The sequence below is a fragment of the Micromys minutus genome (genome assembly GCF_963924665.1).
Source record: "Micromys minutus genome assembly, chromosome: 2".
In the NCBI taxonomy this organism is placed as follows: domain Eukaryota; kingdom Metazoa; phylum Chordata; class Mammalia; order Rodentia; family Muridae; genus Micromys; species Micromys minutus.
The window spans coordinates 67807850-67832260 of NC_137971.1; the positions used below are offsets into that span (position 1 = coordinate 67807850).

The 24411-nt window shown below is 44.1% G+C and overlaps 1 protein-coding gene across 1 annotated transcript in view; it reads right to left on the reverse strand.

Moving 5' to 3' along the window:
• The window catches only part of LOC308417648 (scavenger receptor cysteine-rich domain-containing protein DMBT1-like), a gene marked incomplete at both ends in the record, with an annotated part of 58754 nt that overhangs the window by 27229 nt on the left and 7114 nt on the right, over nucleotides 1–24411 (reverse strand). The window contains 7 exon segments of the mRNA XM_080912994.1: nucleotides 2788–2818; nucleotides 4132–4529; nucleotides 10410–10440; nucleotides 11695–12018; nucleotides 15110–15142; nucleotides 18034–18060; nucleotides 19307–19680. Of these exon segments, the coding sequence (XP_080769120.1) occupies nucleotides 2788–2818; nucleotides 4132–4529; nucleotides 10410–10440; nucleotides 11695–12018; nucleotides 15110–15142; nucleotides 18034–18060; nucleotides 19307–19680 (1218 nt within the window).

A 24411-nucleotide genomic window follows, 5' to 3' on the forward strand; every position in this document is an offset into this window, starting at 1 on the left:
AGAATAAAATACAATGTTAGTCCTCACATGAGGAACCCAGAGACAGGAGCTGCAATCTCCCCACCTAGAGACCCTTCATCACTAGAAATGCTGGGATTCTTCTGTGGGATGTGACATGATTCTTCTTTAACTTGCCACAGAGATGCCACCATGAACATCTTTTGTCCTGTCTCAGCTTCATCTCTGCCTCTATTCCATCCTAAACACTGTGCTGTTCGCCAACAGCCCCAATTAGGCCCCAAGTGCCCAATGTGATTTGAATATTTCTGTATTTCAAACAGAACCTCTCATACAGGAATGTCATCGCTAAAACAATCCTGAGAAAATGGCTATGAGTAGGAAAAGAAGTGACTTCCAGAGATTATTCCAGAAAGGGAGAAAAAATACAGTAACGGTGTGGCTGCTTAAAGGGCCAGAGTCCTTTATCTGCTATTGGCAGGTAAGGTCTGATCATCAATGTCACATGTGCACAGTGCATAACACTTATCAGTGCTAAAAATGGCAATCCACATGAGAACACATGTGAATACACACACAAACACACAAACACACATGCACACACACACGTACACATGATGCTTTTGAATCCATTTCCTCTACATAAGGGTTTATGGTGCAATGGTGTCCATCTAAGAGAAGTCTTCCCTCTACCCTCCAGCCTACTCTCCCACTGTAATGATGCACATGACTAGGCAGTAAGCAGGCAGCATGCTTCTGCATGGGGTGGACCCCTGTGTCTCTCACACTGAAATCTGTGCTGGTTGGGAGAGGAAACAGACAGCAGCTGTGTGGTAGCAGGAAGGAACATGTTCAGCATCCTGACAGCAGGCTCTGGATCCTGGCTGTACCTCTCTGTGTCTCCTCTGTGGTTGTGAGAACTCTGAGTTCTGGAAGTGACAGGTTGGAGTAGATGCAATGTGTGGGAATAAGACAGTTGCTGTTGTTGGAGATCTTTAGAAGGTGCTATGGGATTGGCAAAGGCCAACTGAGTCTTCCAAGGTATTTCCAAAAAGGGCTCTAGATCAGAAGGACACAACCATGCTGCCCTCTGCTGGTCACTCTGAATGTTTTCCCTAGAGAACTGCCAGCCTTGGTTTGGCCCTTTCTGGAGGTTGGTCAAAAGCTTCCTCTGGATTCCCTGCTAGGAACATATTTTGGTGATACCACGAACTGCCTGTGAGAGCTGAGCACTGACTGTGCAATATTTTAATTTTGGAAGGAAGCAACAGTGACTGTTTTCCACTAGCCCTTCTCAAGGAGGCTAAAGCTAAGTTCAATCATCACAGGACTGAAGGACAGAGAAGAATGAAGGGGAAGGATAAGGATTGGTAGGGTCAGCTCAACAGCTTGACACCCATTATTCTTATCTCTAAACCTTTCCTGATTTCTGTCTCCAATGATTATATTGGATCCCTCCAGACAGGAACAGGAGCAGCAGCAGCAGAAGCAGCAGCAGCAGACATGCTATAAGTCTTTGTTTTCAATAATGTCAACCTGGCTCCAGCTTAGTCACTTAGAGGACTTTCAGTCTGGGAGTTTCCAGATCAGAGTTGACTATGGACATGTCTGAGTGACTTATCTTGATGGATGATAGTCAGGACAAGGCCAGCCCAGCCCACTGTCCTTGGCAGCGGAGCCTGTGCTACATGTGAACACTAGCTCAGCATGAACCAGAAAGCCAGTCAGCAGGTCTCCTCCATGATCTCTGCTTCAGTTCCTGCCTCCCTGTGCCTGCCTCAGGCACCAGCCCTGGCTACACTCAGCCATGGATAGTGACCTGTCCTCCAAATAGACCTGTCAGCCTCCAAGTTGCTTTGGCCAGGGTGTGATCCCAACAGTAGGAAGCAGATTCAATCCCAATTCCATCACTAGCCCATGGCCAGAGACAAGAGGGAAGGAGAAGGCCTTACTGTTAATTGTGCTCCCTGGGTTCCAACATTGAAAAGATAAAGCTCAGTTAAGAATTAACTCCACTGTGTACAAAAGATCTCATACAGAATACAAAATTAGCCTCAAATGCACTGTAAAGGCTCTTCCAGAGAAATTAGGTTGGGATCATGTTTCTGTTTGGCTATCTGCACTACCAAGGTCTTGATAAAGACGGGGCTTTTTAGGAGGTGGGGGTTCTATTGTTTTTTGTTTTGTTTTGTTTTGTTTTGCTAAAGAGAGGACAAAGCATCTAGACTGGAGGTGAGGTACACATCATGTCAAATGTCATAAACAAGAGCTGGACATGGTGACAAAATCTTGAAATCCAGAACCTACAATCTACAAGCAAGAAAATCAACAGATCAGGGGTAGCCCTGCAAAACAGGAAGTTTGAGGTTAGCCTGGGCAAGCTGGGTTTTAAAAATGTTTAAAGATAATAACAAATCAATATAAAACAAATAGTCACTTGACTTAGAAAAGTTACATTTTGATTAGGCTTGTTTCAAGTAGGAGTTGGACCGAAGGTGAAAGGGGCAGGTTATCCTTACACATCCCCTGCCAACCACAGATCCCTGGGCACACCTCATGTGTCCTAGTAAAACTTCCTACCAGAAAGCCTGTGTGCAAGATTTCAGATATTCTATTTGATTCTAACATAAACTGAAATCTGAGCGTGGAACAAAATAAAATGAAGACTGTAATCGTCCTAGCACAGGACCCTCTATGCTATAGATGGCACAAGGTCCCATTGTCATTACATATCTGGATGGAACACTATTTACTACCATGCAATGCATCATTGTCTATCATGACAAGGGGGAAACTGAGCTCTGATGCTGGCCCATATTCTCCAAGTACTTACCAGGAGTGGGGCTGCTTGTTTCAGAAGCTGTGAAAGGAATAAAAACAAATTCAGACTGTGTTTCACACAAGGATCCTGGGAAAATTTCTCTGTAGCAATAGCTTTTACAGCTCTGCTTTGGGGGCCACCCAGTGAAAAAACTCAAATACCAAGGTTCCTTTTTCATTGGTGAAAAGAGAAAGATGGTCTTAGATATTCTAGTAAGAACTCTGTCCCCATGGGTTCCTTTACATTTTACACAATCAATGAATCAAAAATATGGAGGAAAGCCTGCCTCTGTATTGTTGAACTGCCTTTCTTACAGGAGCGATGTGGTATGGCACTGAGTCACACAGCCTGGATATTCTGTGAGGGACTCTATCTGGAATGATGGGAAGGACACAGGAGCATGTCTATGGGTCACACAACAGTTGACAAAAGACATGAGTGCCAGGAGCTTTGGGAAGAAACAAGGAAGTTCTCAGGAACACATTTTCTTTGTAATCTGAGAGATAATTGCTCAGGAATGATGAGGATGTGGTTAATGATATTAATGATGATTCATATACATTTGTGTGTGGTTATTTGTAGGCATTTTTGGTACGTGGAATGTGCCAAGAACAGTATTGTAGACTGAGTAGTGACCTGAAGTTCCAGGATAGTAAGAGAATTAAAACCAAGAGGTATGCTGGGCACAGGGACAGAGAGATAATCCCATAATTAGGAGATGGGACTGGAAAATTAGTAGTTCAAGGTCAGAAGCCTGAGATGGATAGATAATAAATAATAGATAGATGGATGGATGGATGGATGGATGGATGGATGGATGGATGGATGGATATATGAATGGATCACATATGGATCGATGGATGGATTAGATAGATATGGATAGATAGAGATAGAATTCAGAAATCTAGAAATTGAGGGAGTGAAGGAGTCACAGAACCCTCCCAAGAAGAATTCTTCTGTGTTAATTTCTGAGAGGACCTTGGAACACTGTGGAAAAAGAAAGAAGAATTGGCTTTGCTCCCTATGCCTTTGCCCTCAGGATACTCAAAATACAACATAAAATGGAATTTCAATATTCGAAACTCCTTGCAATAACACGTGCATGCTGACCCTGGTGCTTCTCAAGTCTGAGACTTGACATTGCATATCCATGGGTCCCTGACTCACATAAACTCTAGACTCATAGTTTACTAAGACCATGCCACAGGGCCCTGACTGAGAAGGACATTGTCCTGCATAGTCACCAACCCTGACAAAGACAAGGAGAATAGAGCCAGATTAGAGGTCTGGTAGCATTCATAGTGACCTGACCGATTTACTGTCTGGCAGATTAAACAATCACTGGGTCTTACCTGAACAGATGACTCCAGCATCCTCCTGGTGTCCACAGTTATGAGACAGCCAGCCTCGGTGGGAGCAGCTCCACAGATAGTCCTCATACCCTCTACAGGCCACATCATCCAAAACAATGGACCCAGAGCCTGATCCAAAGTAGGCATTGCCTGGAGCAGACACGGCCGAGCCACAGCCCAGCTGTCTGCACACCACGTTGGCGTCATTGGTGTCCCAGCTGTCATCACACACAGTGCCCCAGGATCCCTGGTATAGGATCTCCACACGACCCCGACACCTGTCTCCTCCATTCACCAGCCTCAGAGCCAAACCAGAGTCTGTTCCTGGAAAGACAGGGTGCATTCTCCTGTGCTGGTCCTGTGTAGGTGATGGACTTGTACACTTTGTGGGCAGATCACTCATGAACTTTAAAGCAATATGGGACGTGAACTCATCCTGCAGCTGCCTCATGGCCACACTCTCCTGTAATGACCTCTTCCTCTCTCTCTCTGCATGTGAAACCTCACTGCAGTGCCCTCTACCTCTGTTCTAGACATTATGGTCCCTGGGATGCCTAGGATTCCGCAAACTCTGGTGGCATGGGTTGAATCTGCCCTAGATGGTGACAAGATACCTATCTCACCATGTACCCAAGGCTCTGGAGCACCCTGCACTGTAGAAGCAAGTGTGTTTCAAGGAGAAAGAAGATGCAGAGCCCTCCCTTGCACACACACTGTTCATGTGCACACTCATCCCCACGTTGATCTACACCAGCAGGTAATGAAGAAGAAGGCAGAGCAGGTGAGTCTAGAGCATCCCAAAGAGGCAGAAAGATGGGCGTGTTGCCTCAAGAGAAGGTCATGGTTCTCTAGCAAAGGCTCTCAACAGCTGCTTACACACACAAGTCGACATTTATATTAGAATTGTTTTCAGGTCCACTATAAAATTAGAAACCTGAAGAAGCTGCTGACCCCCATTGATCTGGGTCAGGTGACAACTTCCATGAACTGACACTGTTTGCAATGCCACCAGACTACAGGTTACTAAACTTTCTCACTGAGGGTGTCCAAGACTACTGTTGACCTATTCATTCATATCTATGCTCAAGTACCCAACATGACTACACAAAAAAAAAAAAAAAAAAAAAAAAAAAAAAAAAAACGTGTCTGCACAGGTTTTGCAGTAAGACTAGTTTTTCTAAAAGGACACCCATTTAAGTGAATCAAAATGGCATCTCATTAGAGGGCATTGGTCTCATTGGGTCATGGAGTCTCTCTAGTAGGTTGATCCTTCTAACCCCAGAGGTTCTTATGACATAACCACTAAAGTTAAGGAACTTAAATTTTTGGAACCAACCACCATGCTGACTGACTTCTCCACAAAGGAATAGGCAGTAACAGGGTTCCCAGTGGAAAAAGGCCCTCAGCACCAGGACTCATCCTGAACTTCTCTAAGTCTTCACAACACACACCCACAATCCCATCCCCTCAAGTGTCCCAAGGAAGTCAATGCCATGCATAGAACTGGCAGTGTGACCTACAGAGAGAGCTTTATACATTTGTTACCTGGTGGTGTGGAATAAGGAACTTGAGTAGTCATCTCTGCATGTCCATATGCACATGAGGGAGAAAAAGAGAAATATAAAGTTAAGTCTTCATAGAGAAAAACCAACACATGCAAGTACAGTCGATGTGGAGAGAGACTTAGAAACAGGGTCTGTACTGTGTGATGCTGTATGAACTGACTCAGTAAGAAATATATAGAATCTGTGTTCGCCAAATCTAAAAAGAATTTTTTATTTAAAATGTGTGAATCTCTAGAGAATGTGAAAATAAAGTTTCTCATGCTTAAATATGCAATTAATTGTTCTTTTCTCATTAAACTGTCTGATAAGCACAATATAATATTCAGCAGCAGAGCCCTGGAATACCTATTTACCTTAGATTCTAGGTGGCTATTATTAATTCAATGTCTCTCTGTATGTACCATAGGCTAAACTGAAATTCAGAATCTTCCTTCTTCAGGCTTCTGAGTACTAGAATAGTCTCTCTCTCTCTCTCTCTCTCTCTCTCTCTCTCTCTCTCTCTCTCTCTCTCTCTCTCTCCCTCTCTCTCTCCGTGTGTGTGTGTGTGTGTGTGTGTGTGTGTGTGTGTTAAGAAAGAACGATCAAAGACAGAGAGAAACAGAAAGAGAAGGCCTGTATTGTTTTTTAATATATTGGGAATTATTTTAGTAATTTTACCTTAGAAAAGACACACATTTCCACATATATGCTAACACTAATTAAAAGAGCCCTGGTCTTTGGATAAGACTGAACATGGTATTGAGGCCTGGACTGGACTGATCTGGAGATCATCCCACTGCTGCCAGGCTCTGTCTGAGACCCTGCACAGGGACTCTGGATATGGAATAAGTTGACTTCTCCCCACACAGTGGGTGCTGATAAAAACAGCTCTATAAAAGTCCCCTCCCACAGGTCTGTTTCAGAAGCTTGTGCAGTCCTCTCTCCCCTGCACTCTGACTCACAAAGTTGCATCATAGTGCTTACTAAGCATAACTTGAATGTCTGCTACCAAAGAGTGGCCTGGAAATAATCAATGAAGAGGAGAAACTGGATTTTCCATGTGGAATTATTTTAAATAAGACAGGGTGTGATCTTGGGAAGTAAGATGGCTAAGTTACCATAAGGCAGCTCCATCTTTGGAATGCCCAACTTGCCTGAGGAAGACTAATGCCTGAAATATGGGTATCCTGAATTGCCAACAAACTCTGTCATGGCCAGAGGCATTGCTATGGAAAAGTTCTTGTTCATGTCCTAGGAACAAAATATCACAAGAAGAAAAGAAAGGACTTTTCCTTGTAGGGCATAGGCTGTCTGGGTAAACTGTACTGATAAACCACAAACATTGTAGGAACTCAGAGAGATGAACAGAATCCGTGGTGTCCGAGGATGGGGATCTTGACATCCACATCCATTGATATGGCCTCAGAGAAGGGAAATTAAAAGGCATTGGATAACAGAGTTTTGATTTTTTTCTGCAAAAAACTGATTCTTTTCCCTGTGAAAGATTTTGTTCCCTAAGCAGGTCAAGGTGTTGGTAAAACAGTTTCTTCCAGTTACTAAGAATTGTCAATGAAAGCCTACAAAAAAGACTTACTCTGTGTCCCTTAAAGATACCTCCTCACACTGTACTTTCACGACATAACAACTCAGTGGCATATCACACAACATATATGCCCATGTAGGTTTCAAGTCTTACTGAGAAATTTCTCTGAGTGCTTAGCAACCCATGGGCACTGCCTTCTGTCCATCTTCTGGATCAAAGGTGAGCCTGGGGATTCTGTGGATAATATGGCAACAGGAATAAAAATTGCACAACTTACCTTCTGTGCTTTGTTCGGTACTATAGAGCACATCTGCAGATTGAGAAATAAAGAAAGATTTCATTCTATGAGAGTCCTCACCTGAGGAACCCAGAGGCAGAAGCTGCAATCTCCCCACCTAGAGGCCTTTCATCACTAGAAATGCTGCAATTCTCCTGTGGTATCTCACACTGATCCTTCCTAAACTTGCCACTGAGATGTCCCCATGAGCATCTTTTGTCCTCACGCTCCTTCATCTCTGCTACTACTCCATTTTAAACATCCTGCTGTTCACTAGCAGCCCCAAATAGGCTCCAAGTGCCCAACATAATTTGGATATTTCTGATTTTAAACAGAACCTCTCTTTATACACATGTGTCATTGCTAAAACAATCCTGAGAAAGTGGCTGTGATTAGGAAAAGCAGTGACTTCCAGAGATTGTTCTAGAAGGGCAGAATAAACTCCGTAACAGTGTGGTTGCTTACATGGGCAGAGTCCTTCATCTGCTATTGGCAGGAAAGGTCTGATCACCAATGTCACATGTGCACAGTACATAATAAGTATCAGTGCTAAAAATAGCAATCCACATGAGAACACATGTGAATACAAACACAAACACACAAACACACACACACACAAACACACAAACACACAAACACACACACACACACACACACACACACACACACACACACGGTGCTTTTTAATCCATTTCCTCTTCAAAAGGGTTTAGGGTGCAATGGTGTCCATCTAACAGAAGTCTTCCCTCTACCCACTGTAAGGATGCACATGACTAGGCAGTAAGCAGGCAGCATGCTTCTGCATGGGGTGGACCCCTGTGTCTCTCACACTGAAATCTGTGCTGGTTGGGAGAGGAAACAGACAGCAGCTGTGTGGTAGCAGGAAGGAACATGTTCAGCATCCTGACAGCAGGCTCTGGATCCTGGCTATACCTCTCTGTGTCTCCTCTGTGGATGTAAGAACTCTGAGTTCTGGGAGTGACAGGTTGCAGTAGATGCAATGTGTGGGAATAAGACAGTTGCTGTTGTTGGAGATCTTTAGAAGGTGCTATGGGATTGGCAAAGGCCAACTGACCCTTCCAAGGTGTTCCCAAAGAAGGACACAATGTGCTGCCCTCTGCTGGTCACTCTCTGAACGTTTTCCCTAGAGAACTGCCAGCCTTGGTTTGGCCCTTTCTGAGAATGATCAAAAGCTTCCTCTGGATTCCCTGCCAGGAACATATTTTGCTGATACCACACACTGCCTGTGAGACCTGAGCACTGACTGTGCAATATTTTAATTTTGGAAGGAAGCAACAGTGACTGTTTTCCACTAGCCCTTCTCACACGATGCTAAAGCTAAAATTATTCATCATACCATTGAAGGACAGAGAGCAGAATCAAGGGGAAGGGCAGGGATTGCTAGGCTCATCTCAACAGCGTGAGACCCAGGACCTTCATCTCTACTCCATCCTGATTTTTGTTTCCGATGATTTTATTGGATTCCTCCAGACAGCAGCAGCAGCAGAGATACTGATCATCTGCCTTCGTTGTTTCCACTGTCAACCTGGCTCCAGCTTAGTCACTTAGAGGACTTTCACTCTGGGAGTTTCCTAGATCAGAGTTGACTATGGACATGTCTGAGTGAATTATCTTCATGGATAATAGTCAGGACAAGGCCAGCCCAGCCCACTGTCCTTGGCAGGGGAGCCTGTGCTGCATGTGAACACTAGCTCAGCATAAACCAGAAAGCCAGTCAGCAGATCTCCTCCATGATCTCTGCTTCAGTTCCTGCCTCCCTGTGCCTGCCTCAGGCACCTGCCCTGGCTACACTCAGCCATGGATAGTGACCTGTCCTACAAATAGACCTGTCAGCCTCCAAGTTGCTTAGGCCAGGGTGTGATCCCAGCAGAAGGAAGCAGATCCAATCCCCGTTTCACTAGTAGCCCACAGCCAGGGACAAGAGGGAAGGGGAAGGCCTTACCGTTCATTGTTCCCCCTAGATTCCAACCTTAAAAAAAACAAAGCTCAGTTCAGAATTGGATCCACTGTGTACAAATGGTCTCATACAGAATACAAAATTAGCCTCAACTGCACTGTAAAGGCTTTTCCTGGGAAATTGGGTTGGGATCAGTGTTTCTGTTTGGATGTCTGCACTACCAAGGTCTTAATAAAGACAAGGTTTTTGGGGGCATAGGGGTTCCATTGTTTTTTTTTTTTTTTGTTGTTGTTGTTGTTTGGTTGTTTGGTTTGTTGGTTGTTTGGTTTGTTGGTTTGGTTTTATTTTTTCTCTTGTTTTGTTTTTGGTAATGAGAGGACAAAGCATCTGGACTGGAGGTGAGGTACACATCATGTCAAATGTCATAAACAAGAGCTGGACATGGTGACAAAATCTTGAAATCCTAGAACCTACAATCTACAAGCAAGAAAATCAACAGATCAGGGATAACCCTGCAAAACAGGAAGTTTGAGGTTAGCCTGGGCAAGCTGGGTTTTAAAAATGTTTTAAAGATAATAACAAATCAATATCAAACAAATAGTCATATGATTTAGAAAAGTTAAATTTTCATTAGGCTTGTTACAAGCAGGATTTGGCCCAAAGGTGAAAGGGGCAGGTTATCCTTACACATCCCCTGCCAACCACAGATCCCTGAGCACACCTCATGTGTCCTAGTAAAACTTCCTACCAGCAAGCCTGTGTGCAAGATTTCAGATATTCTATTTGATTCTAACATAAACTGAAATCTGAGAGAGGAACAAGATAAAATGAGACTGTAATCGTCCTAGCACAGGCCCCTCTATGCTATAGATGGCACAAGGTCCCATTGTCATTACAGATCTGGATGGAACACTATTTATTAACATGCAATGCATCATCATCTATCATGACAAGGGGGAAACTGAGCCCTGATGCTGGCCCATATTCTCCAAGTACTTACCAGGTGTGGGGCTGCTTGTTTCAGAAGCTGTGAAAGGAATAAAAGCAAATTCAGACTGTGTTTCACACAAGGATCCTGGGAAATTTTTTCTGTAGCAATAGCTTTTACAGCTCTACTTTGGTGGCCACCCAGTGAAAAAACTCAAATACCCAGGTTTCTTTTTCATTGGTCAAAAGAGCAAGATGGTCTTAGCTATTCCAGTAGGACCTCTGTCTTACATGTTAGACTAAAGTGTATATTTCTGGTCCATGAATATATCAGTATGTATGACTGTGCCTCTGTGTATGAACGTACCTAGCTATGTGTGTATAGCTTAATCTGTCTTTACATCTGAAAGTTAATATGTGTGTGTGTGTGTGTGTGTGTGTGTGTGTGTAAAAGTATAACTCAGGGATGAAATTCTACAATGAAGTACAGTGTCCCTGATCTTTATAAAGAGAGGTTAGAACAAACCAGGTGGAGCCTGCTGAAGGACAGGACAAAACAGAACTGCACCACAAGACCATGGCATCTGCAGTGACATGACTGTGGTAAGAGGGGCGCTATTGGAATATGGAATGTGCCAAAAACTGTTGTAGACTGAGTGGCCTGCAGTTCCCAGTATAGTGAGGAGAAGAATTGAAACCAGGATGTATGCTGGGCACAAGGCACAGTGGAAACCCCAGCATTAGAAGATAGGACTGGAAAATTAGCAGTTTGAGGTCAACAGCATGGGATGGATAGAGTATCAATAAATGGATCAATAGATGGATAGATGGATGGATGGATGGATGGACCAATGGATGGATCAATGGATGCATCGATGGATAGATAGAGATGTAACTCAGAATTCTAGAGATTGATTAAGTGAAGCAGTTCCTAAACCCTTCCAAGAAGAATTCTTCTGCAGTACTTTCTGACAAGATTATAGGAACATTATAAAAAAGAACAGCTGAATTGGCTCTGCTCCCTATGCCTTTGCCCTCAGGATACTCAATATTCTACCTAGAAATGGGATCCCAATATTCCAAACTCCTTGCAATAACACGTGCATGCTGACCCTGGTGCGTCTCAAGTCTGAAACTTGACATTGCATATCCATGGGTCCCTGCCTCACATAAACTCTAGACTCATAGTTTACTAAGACCATGCCACAGGGCCCTGACTGAGAAGGACATTGTCCTGCATAGTCACCAACCCTTTCAAGGACAAGGAGAATGGAGCCAGATTAGAGGTCTGGTAGCATTCATAGTGACCTGACCGATTTACTGTCTGGCAGATTTAACAATCACTGGGTCCTACCTGAACAGATGACTCCAGCATCCTCCTGGTGTCCACAGTTATGAGACAGCCAGCCTCGGTGGGAACATCTCCACAGATAGTCCTCATACCCTCTACAGGCCACATCATCCAAAACAATGGACCCAGAGCCTGATCCAAAGTAGGCATTGCCTGGAGCAGACACGGCCGAGCCACAGCCCAGCTGTCTGCACACCACGTTGGCGTCATTGGTGTCCCAGCTGTCGTCACACACGGTGCCCCAGGATCCCCGGTATAGGATCTCCACACGACCCCGACACCTGTCTCCTCCATTCACCAGCCTCAGAGCCAAACCAGAGTCTGTTCCTGGAAAGACAGGGTGCATTCTCCTGTGCTGGTCCTGTGTGGGTGATGGACTTGTACATTTTGTGGGCAGCTCACTCATGAACTTTAAAGCAATATGGGACGTGAACTCATCCTGCAGCTGCCTCATGGCCACACTCTCCTGTAAAGACCTTTTCCTCTCTCACTCTGCATGTGAAACCTCACTGCAGTGCCCTCTACCTCTGTTCTAGACATTATGGTCTCTGGGATGCCTAGGATTCTGCAAACTCTGGTGGCATGGGTTGAATCTGCCCTAGATGGTGACAAGATACCTATCCCACCATGTACCCAAGGCTCTGGAGCGCCCTGCACTGTAGAAGCAAGTGTGTTTCAAGGAGAGAGAAGATGCAGAGCCCTCCCTTGCACACACACTGTTCATGTGCACACTCATCCCCACGTTGATCTACACCAGCAGGTAATGAAGAAGAAGGCAGAGCAGGTGAGTCTAGAGCATCCCAAAGAGGCAGAAAGATGGGCGTGTTGCCTCAAGAGAAGGTCATGGTTCCCTAGCAAAGGCTCTCAACAGCTGCTTACACACACAGGTCGACATTTATATTAGAATTGTTTTCAGGTCCACTATAAAATTAGAAACATGAAGAAACTGCTGATCCCCATTGATCTGCGTCAGGTGACAACTTCCATGAACTGACACTGTTTGCAATGCCACCAGGCTACAGGTTATGAAACTTTCTCACTGAGGGTGTCCAAGACTACTGTTGACCTATTCATTCATATCTATGCTCAAGTACCCAACATGGCTACACAAAAAAAAAAAAAAAAAAAAAAAAAAAAAAAAAAAAACGTGTCTGCACAGGTTTTACAGTAAGACTAGTTTTTCTAAAAGTACACCCATTTAAGTGAATCAAAATGGCATCTCATTAGAGGGCATTGGTCTCATTGGGTCATGGAGTCTCTCTGGTAGGTTGATCCTTCTAACCCCAGAGGTTCTTATGACATAACCACTAAAGTTAAGGAACTTAAATTTTTGGAACCAACCACCATGCTGACTGACTTCTCCACACAGGAATAGGCAGTAACAGGGTTCCCAGTGGAAGAAGGCCCTCAGCACCAGGACTCATCCTGAACTTCTCTAAGTCTTCACAACACACACCCACAATCCCATCCCCTCAAGTGTCCCAAGGAAGTCAATGCCATGCATAGAACTGGCAGTGTGACCTACAGAGAGAGCTTTATACATTTGTTACCTGTTGGTGTGGAATAAGGAACTTGAGTAGTCGTCTCTGCATGTCCATATGATCATGAGGGAGAAAAAGAAAAATATAAAGTTACGTCTTCATAGAGAAAAACCAACACATGCAAGTACAGTCGATGTGGAGAGAGACTTAGAAACAGGGTCTGTACTGTGTGATGCTGTATGAACTGACTCAGTAAGAAATATATAGAATCTGTGTTCGCCAATTCTAAAAAGATTTTTTTATTTAAAATGTGTTAATCTCTAGAGAATGTGAAAATAAAGTTTCTCATGCTTAAATATGCAATTAATTGTTCTTTTCTCATTAAACTGTCTGATAAGCACAATATAATATTCAGCAGCAGAGCCCTGGAATACCTATTTACCTTAGATTCTATGTGGATATTATTAATTCAATGTCTCTCTGTATGTACCGTAGGCTAAACTGAAACTCAGAATCTTCCTTCCTCAGGCTTCTGAGTACTAGAATAGTCTCTCTCTCTCTCTCTCTCCCTCTCTCTCTCTCTCTCTCTCTCTCTCTCTCTCTCTCTCTCTCTCTGTCTCTCTGTCTCTCTCTCTCTCCTTCCCCCATCTCTCTCTCTGTGTGTGTGTGTGTGTGTGTGTGTGTGTGTGTGTGTGTGTGTGTGTGTTAAGAAAGACAGATCAAAGCCAGAGAGAAACAGAAAGAGAAGGCCTGTATTGTTTTTTAATATATTGGGAATTATTTTAGTAATTTTACCTTAGAAAAGACACACATTTCCACATATATGCTAACACTAATTAAAAGAGCCCTGGCCTTTGGATAAGACTGAACATGGTATTGAGGCCTGGACTGGACTGATCTGGAGATCATCCCACTGCTGCCAGGCTCTGTCTGAGACCCTGCACAGGGACTCTGGATATGGAATAAGTTGACTTCTCCCCACACAGTGGGTGCTGATAAAAACAGCTCTATAAAAGTCCCCTCCCACAGGTCTGTTTCAGAAGCTTGTGCAGTCCTCTCTCCCCTGCACTCTGACTCACAAAGTTGCATCATAGTGCTTACTAAGCATAACTTGAATGTCTGCTACCAAAGAGTGGCCTGGAAATAATCAATGAAGAGGAGAAACTGGATTTTCCATGTGGAATTATTTTAAATAAGACAGGGTGTGATCTTGGGAAGTAAGATGGCTAAGTTACCATAAGGCAGCTCCATCTTTGGAATGCCCAACTTGCCTGAGGAAGACTAATGCCTGAAATATGGGTATCCTGAATTGCCAACAAACTCTGTCATGGCCAGAGGCATTGCTATGGAAAAGTTCTTGTTCATGTCCTAGGAACAAAATATCACAAGAAGAAAAGAAAGGACTTTTCCTTGTCGGGCATAGGCTGTCTGGGTAAACTGTACTGATAAACCACAAACATTGTAGGAACTCAGAGAGATGAACAGAATCCGTGGTGTCCAAGGATGGGGATCTTGACATCCACATCCATTGATATGGCCTCAGAGAAGGGAAATTAAAAGGCATTGGATAACAGAGTTTTGATTTTTTTCTGCAAAAAACTGATTCTTTTCCCTGTGAAAGATTTTGTTCCCTAAGCAGGTCAAGGTGTTGGTAAAACAGTTTCTTCCAGTTACTAAGAATTGTCAATGAAAGCCTACAAAAAAGACTTACTCTGTGTCCCTTAAAGATACCTCCTCACACTGTACTTTCACGACATAACAACTCAGTGGCATATCACACAACATATATGCCCATGTAGGTTTCAAGTCTTACTGAGAAATTTCTCTGAGTGCTTAGCAACCCATGGGCACTGCCTTCTGTCCATCTTCTGGATCAAAGGTGAGCCTGGGGATTCTGTGGATAATATGGCAACAGGAATAAAAATTGCACAACTTACCTTCTGTGCTTTGTTCGGTACTATAGAGCACATCTGCAGATTGAGAAATAAAGAAAGATTTCATTCTATGAGAGTCCTCACCTGAGGAACCCAGAGGCAGAAGCTGCAATCTCCCCACCTAGAGGCCTTTCATCACTAGAAATGCTGCAATTCTCCTGTGGTATCTCACACTGATCCTTCCTAAACTTGCCACTGAGATGTCCCCATGAGCATCTTTTGTCCTCACGCTCCTTCATCTCTGCTACTACTCCATTTTAAACATCCTGCTGTTCACTAGCAGCCCCAAATAGGCTCCAAGTGCCCAACATAATTTGGATATTTCTGATTTTAAACAGAACCTCTCTTTATACACATGTGTCATTGCTAAAACAATCCTGAGAAAGTGGCTGTGATTAGGAAAAGCAGTGACTTCCAGAGATTGTTCTAGAAGGGCAGAATAAACTCCGTAACAGTGTGGTTGCTTACATGGGCAGAGTCCTTCATCTGCTATTGGCAGGAAAGGTCTGATCACCAATGTCACATGTGCACAGTACATAATAAGTATCAGTGCTAAAAATAGCAATCCACATGAGAACACATGTGAATACAAACACAAACACACAAACACACACACACACAAACACACAAACACACAAACACACACACACACACACACACACACACACACACACACACACACACGGTGCTTTTTAATCCATTTCCTCTTCAAAAGGGTTTAGGGTGCAATGGTGTCCATCTAACAGAAGTCTTCCCTCTACCCACTGTAAGGATGCACATGACTAGGCAGTAAGCAGGCAGCATGCTTCTGCATGGGGTGGACCCCTGTGTCTCTCACACTGAAATCTGTGCTGGTTGGGAGAGGAAACAGACAGCAGCTGTGTGGTAGCAGGAAGGAACATGTTCAGCATCCTGACAGCAGGCTCTGGATCCTGGCTATACCTCTCTGTGTCTCCTCTGTGGATGTAAGAACTCTGAGTTCTGGGAGTGACAGGTTGCAGTAGATGCAATGTGTGGGAATAAGACAGTTGCTGTTGTTGGAGATCTTTAGAAGGTGCTATGGGATTGGCAAAGGCCAACTGACCCTTCCAAGGTGTTCCCAAAGAAGGACACAATGTGCTGCCCTCTGCTGGTCACTCTCTGAACGTTTTCCCTAGAGAACTGCCAGCCTTGGTTTGGCCCTTTCTGAGAATGATCAAAAGCTTCCTCTGGATTCCCTGCCAGGAACATATTTTGCTGATACCACACACTGCCTGTGAGACCTGAGCACTGACTGTGCAATATTTTAATTTTGGAAGGAAGCAACAGTGACTGTTTTCCACTAGCCCTTCTCACACGATGCTAAAGCTAAAATTATTCATCATACCATTGAAGGACAGAGAGCAGAATCAAGGGGAAGGGCAGGGATTGCTAGGCTCATCTCAACAGCGTGAGACCCAGGACCTTCATCTCTACTCCATCCTGATTTTTGTTTCCGATGATTTTATTGGATTCCTCCAGACAGCAGCAGCAGCAGAGATACTGATCATCTGCCTTCGTTGTTTCCACTGTCAACCTGGCTCCAGCTTAGTCACTTAGAGGACTTTCACTCTGGGAGTTTCCTAGATCAGAGTTGACTATGGACATGTCTGAGTGAATTATCTTCATGGATAATAGTCAGGACAAGGCCAGCCCAGCCCACTGTCCTTGGCAGGGGAGCCTGTGCTGCATGTGAACACTAGCTCAGCATAAACCAGAAAGCCAGTCAGCAGATCTCCTCCATGATCTCTGCTTCAGTTCCTGCCTCCCTGTGCCTGCCTCAGGCACCTGCCCTGGCTACACTCAGCCATGGATAGTGACCTGTCCTACAAATAGACCTGTCAGCCTCCAAGTTGCTTAGGCCAGGGTGTGATCCCAGCAGAAGGAAGCAGATCCAATCCCCGTTTCACTAGTAGCCCACAGCCAGGGACAAGAGGGAAGGGGAAGGCCTTACCGTTCATTGTTCCCCCTAGATTCCAACCTTAAAAAAAACAAAGCTCAGTTCAGAATTGGATCCACTGTGTACAAATGGTCTCATACAGAATACAAAATTAGCCTCAACTGCACTGTAAAGGCTTTTCCTGGGAAATTGGGTTGGGATCAGTGTTTCTGTTTGGATGTCTGCACTACCAAGGTCTTAATAAAGACAAGGTTTTTGGGGGCATAGGGGTTCCATTGTTTTTTTTTTTTTTTGTTGTTGTTGTTGTTTGGTTGTTTGGTTTGTTGGTTGTTTGGTTTGTTGGTTTGGTTTTATTTTTTCTCTTGTTTTGTTTTTGGTAATGAGAGGACAAAGCATCTGGACTGGAGGTGAGGTACACATCATGTCAAATGTCATAAACAAGAGCTGGACATGGTGACAAAATCTTGAAATCCTAGAACCTACAATCTACAAGCAAGAAAATCAACAGATCAGGGATAACCCTGCAAAACAGGAAGTTTGAGGTTAGCCTGGGCAAGCTGGGTTTTAAAAATGTTTTAAAGATAATAACAAATCAATATCAAACAAATAGTCATATGATTTAGAAAAGTTAAATTTTCATTAGGCTTGTTACAAGCAGGATTTGGCCCAAAGGTGAAGGGGGCAGGTTATCCTTACACATCCCCTGCCAACCACAGATCCCTGAGCACACCTCATGTGTCCTAGTAAAACTTCCTACCAGCAAGCCTGTGTGCAAGATTTCAGATATTCTATTTGATTCTAACATAAACTGAAATCTGAGAGAGGAACAAGATAAAATGAGACTGTAATCGTCCTAGCACAGGACCCTCTATGCTATAGATGGCACAAGGTCCCATTGTCATTACAGATCTGGATGGAACACTATTTATTAACATGCAATGCATCATCATCTATCATGACAAGGGGGAAACTGAGCCCTGATGCTGGCCCATATTCTCCAAGTACTTACCAGGTGTGGGGCTGCTTGTTTCAGAAGCTGTGAAAGGAATAAAAGCAAATTCAGACTGTGTTTCACACAAGGATCCTGGGAAATTTTTTCTGTAGCAATAGCTTTTACAGCTCTACTTTGGTGGCCACCCAGTGAAAAAACTCAAATACCCAGGTTTCTTTTTCATTGGTCAAAAGAGCAAGATGGTCTTAGCTATTCCAGTAGGACCTCTGTCTTACATGTTAGACTAAAGTGTATATTTCTGGTCCATGAATATATCAGTATGTATGACTGTGCCTCTGTGTATGAACGTACCTAGCTATGTGTGTATAGCTTAATCTGTCTTTACATCTGAAAGTTAATATGTGTGTGTGTGTGTGTGTGTGTGTAAAAGTATAACTCAGGGATGAAATTCTACAATGAAGTACAGTGTCCCTGATCTTTATAAAGAGAGGTTAGAACAAACCAGGTGGAGCCTGCTGAAGGACAGGACAAAACAGAACTGCACCACAAGACCATGGCATCTGCAGTGACATGACTGTGGTAAGAGGGGCGCTATTGGAATATGGAATGTGCCAAAAACTGTTGTAGACTGAGTGGCCTGCAGTTCCCAGTATAGTGAGGAGAAGAATTGAAACCAGGATGTATGCTGGGCACAAGGCACAGTGGAAACCCCAGCATTAGAAGATAGGACTGGAAAATTAGCAGTTTGAGGTCAACAGCATGGGATGGATAGAGTATCAATAAATGGATCAATAGATGGATAGATGGATGGATGGATGGATGGACCAATGGATGGATCAATGGATGCATCGATGGATAGATAGAGATGTAACTCAGAATTCTAGAGATTGATTAAGTGAAGCAGTTCCTAAACCCTTCCAAGAAGAATTCTTCTGCAGTACTTTCTGACAAGATTATAGGAACATTATAGAAAAGAACAGCTGAATTGGCTCTGCTCCCTATGCCTTTGCCCTCAGGATACTCAATATTCTACCTAGAAATGGGATCCCAATATTCCAAACTCCTTGCAATAACACGTGCATGCTGACCCTGGTGCGTCTCAAGTCTGAAACTTGACATTGCATATCCATGGGTCCCTGCCTCACATAAACTCTAGACTCATAGTTTACTAAGACCATGCCACAGGGCCCTGACTGAGAAGGACATTGTCCTGCATAGTCACCAACCCTTTCAAGGACAAGGAGAATGGAGCCAGATTAGAGGTCTGGTAGCATTCATAGTGACCTGACCGATTTACTGTCTGGCAGATTTAACAATCACTGGGTCCTACCTGAACAGATGACTCCAGCATCCTCCTGGTGTCCACAGTTATGAGACAGCCAGCCTCGGTGGGAACATCTCCACAGATAGTCCTCATACCCTCTACAGGCCACATCATCCAAAACAATGGACCCAGAGCCTGATCCAAAGTAGGCATTGCCTGGAGCAGACACGGCCGAGCCACAGCCCAGCTGTCTGCACACCACGTTGGCGTCATTGGTGTCCCAGCTGTCGTCACACACGGTGCCCCAGGATCCCCGGTATAGGATCTCCACACGACCCCGACACCTGTCTCCTCCATTCACCAGCCTCAGAGCCAAACCAGAGTCTGTTCCTGGAAAGACAGGGTGCATTCTCCTGTGCTGGTCCTGTGTGGGTGATGGACTTGTACACTTTGTGGGCAGCTCACTCATGAACTTTAAAGCAATATGGGACGTGAACTCATCCTGCAGCTGCCTCATGGCCACACTCTCCTGTAAAGACCTTTTCCTCTCTCACTCTGCATGTGAAACCTCACTGCAGTGCCCTCTACCTCTGTTCTAGACATTATGGTCTCTGGGATGCCTAGGATTCTGCAAACTCTGGTGGCATGGGTTGAATCTGCCCTAGATGGTGACAAGATACCTATCCCACCATGTACCCAAGGCTCTGGAGCGCCCTGCACTGTAGAAGCAAGTGTGTTTCAAGGAGAGAGAAGATGCAGAGCCCTCCCTTGCACACACACTGTTCATGTGCACACTCATCCCCACGTTGATCTACACCAGCAGGTAATGAAGAAGAAGGCAGAGCAGGTGAGTCTAGAGCATCCCAAAGAGGCAGAAAGATGGGCGTGTTGCCTCAAGAGAAGGTCATGGTTCCCTAGCAAAGGCTCTCAACAGCTGCTTACACACACAGGTCGACATTTATATTAGAATTGTTTTCAGGTCCACTATAAAATTAGAAACCTGAAGAAGCTGCTGACCCCCATTGATCTGGGTCAGGTGACAACTTCCATGAACTGACACTGTTTGCAATGCCACCAGACTACAGGTTACTAAACTTTCTCACTGAGGGTGTCCAAGACTACTGTTGACCTATTCATTCATATCTATGCTCAAGTACCCAACATGGCTACACAAAAAAAAAAAAAAAAGTGTCTGCACAGGTTTTACAGTAAGACTAGTTTTTCTAAAAGTACACCCATTTAAGTGAATCAAAATGGCATCTCATTAGAGGGCATTGGTCTCATTGGGTCATGGAGTCTCTCTGGTAGGTTGATCCTTCTAACCCCAGAGGTTCTTATGACATAACCACTAAAGTTAAGGAACTTAAATTTTTGGAACCAACCACCATGCTGACTGACTTCTCCACACAGGAATAGGCAGTAACAGGGTTCCCAGTGGAAGAAGGCCCTCAGCACCAGGACTCATCCTGAACTTCTCTAAGTCTTCACAACACACACCCACAATCCCATCCCCTCAAGTGTCCCAAGGAAGTCAATGCCATGCATAGAACTGGCAGTGTGACCTACAGAGAGAGCTTTATACATTTGTTACCTGTTGGTGTGGAATAAGGAACTTGAGTAGTCGTCTCTGCATGTCCATATGATCATGAGGGAGAAAAAGAAAAATATAAAGTTACGTCTTCATAGAGAAAAACCAACACATGCAAGTACAGTCGATGTGGAGAGAGACTTAGAAACAGGGTCTGTACTGTGTGATGCTGTATGAACTGACTCAGTAAGAAATATATAGAATCTGTGTTCGCCAATTCTAAAAAGATTTTTTTATTTAAAATGTGTTAATCTCTAGAGAATGTGAAAATAAAGTTTCTCATGCTTAAATATGCAATTAATTGTTCTTTTCTCATTAAACTGTCTGATAAGCACAATATAATATTCAGCAGCAGAGCCCTGGAATACCTATTTACCTTAGATTCTATGTGGATATTATTAATTCAATGTCTCTCTGTATGTACCGTAGGCTAAACTGAAACTCAGAATCTTCCTTCCTCAGGCTTCTGAGTACTAGAATAGTCTCTCTCTCTCTCTCTCTCCCTCTCTCTCTCTCTCTCTCTCTCTCTCTCTCTCTCTCTGTCTCTCTGTCTCTCTCTCTCTCCTTCCCCCATCTCTCTCTCTCTGTGTGTGTGTGTGTGTGTGTGTGTGTGTGTGTGTGTGTGTTAAGAAAGACAGATCAAAGCCAGAGAGAAACAGAAAGAGAAGGCCTGTATTGTTTTTTAATATATTGGGAATTATTTTAGTAATTTTACCTTAGAAAAGACACACATTTCCACATATATGCTAACACTAATTAAAAGAGCCCTGGCCTTTGGATAAGACTGAACATGGTATTGAGGCCTGGACTGGACTGATCTGGAGATCATCCCACTGCTGCCAGGCTCTGTCTGAGACCCTGCACAGGGACTCTGGATATGGAATAAGTTGACTTCTCCCCACACAGTGGGTGCTTATAAAAACAGCTCTATAAAAGTCCCCTCCCACAGATCTGTTTCAGAAGCTTGTGCAGTCCTCTCTCCCCTGCACTCTGACTCACAAAGTTGCATCATAGTGCTTACTAAGCATAACTTGAATATCTGCTACCAAAGAGTGGCCTGGAAATAATCAATGCAGAGGAGAAACTAGATTTTCCATGTGGAATTATTTTAAATAAGACAGGGTGTGATCTTGGGAAGTAAGATGGCTAAGTTACCATAAAGGCAGCTCCATCTTTGGAATGCCCAACTCTCCTGAGGAAGACTAATGCCTGAAATATGGGTATCCTGAATTGCCAACAAACTCTGTCATGGCCAGAGGCATTGCTATGGAAAAAGTTCTTGTTCATGTCCTAGGAACAAAATATCACAAGAAGAAAAGAAAGGACTTTTCCTTGTCGGGCATAGGCTGTCTGGGTAAACTGTACTGATAAACCACAAACATTGTAGGAACTCAGAGAGATGAACAGAATCCGTGGTGTCGGAGGATGGGGATCTTGACATCCACATCCATTGATATGGCCTCAGAGAAGGGAAATCAAAAGGCATTGGATAACAGAGTTTTGATTTTTTTCTGCAAAAAACTGATTTTTTTCCCTGTGAAAGATTTTGTTCCCTAAGCAGGCCAAGGCGTTGGTAGAACAGTTTCTTCCAGTTACTAAGAATTGTCAATGAAAGCCTACTTTCATACAAGACTTACTCTGTGTCCCTTAAAGATACCTCCTCGCACTGTTCTTTCACGACATAACAACTCAGTGGCATATCACACAACATATATGCCCATGTAGGTTTCAAGTCTTACTGAGAAATTTCTCTGAGTGCTTAGCACCCCATGGGCACTGCCTTCTGCCCATCTTCAAGATCAAAGGTGAGCCTGGGGATTCTGTGGATAATACGGCAACAGGAATAAAAATTGCACAACTTACCTTCTGTGCTTTGTTCGGTACTATAGAGCACATCTGCAGATTGAGAAATAAAGAAAGAAAGATTTCATTCTATGAGAGTCCTCACCTGAGGAACCCTGAGGCAGAAGCTGCAGTCTCCCCACCTAGAGGCCTTTCATCACTAGAAATGCTGCAATTCTCCTGTGGGATCTCACACTGATCCTTCCTTAACTTGCCACTGAGATGTCCCCATGAGCATCTTTTGTCCTCACGCTCCTTCATATCTGCTACTACTCCATCCTAAACATCCTGCTGTTCACTAGCAGCCCCAATTAGGCTCCAAGTGCCCAACATAATTTGGATATTTCTGATTTTAAACAGAACCTCTCTTTATACACGTGTCATTGCTAAAACAATCCTGAGAAAGTGGCTGTGATTAGGAAAAGCAGTGATTTCCAGAGATTGTTCTAGAAGGGCAGAATAAACTCTGTAACAGTGTGGTTGCTTACATGGGCAGAGTCCTTCATCTGCTATTGGCAGGTAAGGTCTGATCACCAATGTCACATATACACAATACATAATACGTACCTATCAAAGCTAAATATGTCAATCCACATGAGAACACATGTAAACACACACACACACACACACACACAAACACATGGCTTTTGAATTTATTTCCTCTTCATAGGGTATATGGTTCAATAGTGTCCATCTAACAGAAGCCTTTTCTCTACCCACTGTAAGGATGCACATGTCTAGGCAGTAAGCAGGCAGCATGCTTCTGCATGGGGTGGACCCCTGTGTCTCTCACAATGAAATCTGTGCTGGTTGGGAGAGGAAACAGACAGCAGCTGTGTGGTAGCAGGAAGGAACATGTTCAGCATCCTGACAGCAGGCTCTGGATTCTGGCTCTACCTCTCTGTGTCTCCTCTGTGGTTGTGAGAACTCTGAGTTCTGGGAGTGACAGGTTGCAGTAGTTGCATTGTGTGGGAATAAGACAGTTGCTGTTGTTGGAGATCTTTAGAAGGTGCTATGGGATTGGCAAAGGCCAACTGAGCCTTCCAAGGTGTTCCCATGGAAGGACACAACTGTGCTGCCCTCTGCTGGTCACTCTCTGAACGTTTTCCCTAGAGAACTGCCAGCCTTGGTTTGGCCCTTTCTGGAGGATGATCAAAAGCTTCCTCTGGATTCCATGCCAGGAACATATTTTGCTGATACCACACACTGCCTGTGAGACCTGAGCACTAACTGTGCAATATTTTAATTTTGGAAGAAAGAAACAGTGACTGTTTTCCACTAGCCCTTCTCACACGATGCTAAAGCTAAAATTATTCATCATAATACTGAAGGAGAGAGAGCAGAATCAAGGGGAAGGGCAGGGATTGGTAGGCTCAGCTCAACAGTGTGAGACCCAGGACCTTCATCTCTACTCCATCCTGATTTTTGTTTCCGATGATTCCATTGGATTCCTCCAGACAGCAGCAGCAGCAGAGATACTGACCATCTGTGTTCGTTGTCTCCACTGTCAACCAGGCTCAAGCTTGGTCACTTAGAGGACTTTCACTCTGGGAGTTTCCCAGATCAGAGTTGACTATGGACATGTCTGAGTGAATTATCTTCATGGATAATAGTCAGGACAAGGCCAGCCCAGCCCACTGTCCTTGGCAAAGGAGCCTGTGCTGCATGTGAACACTAGCTCAGCATGAACCAGAAAGCAAGTCAGCAGATCTCCTCCATGATCTCTACTTCAGTTCCTGCC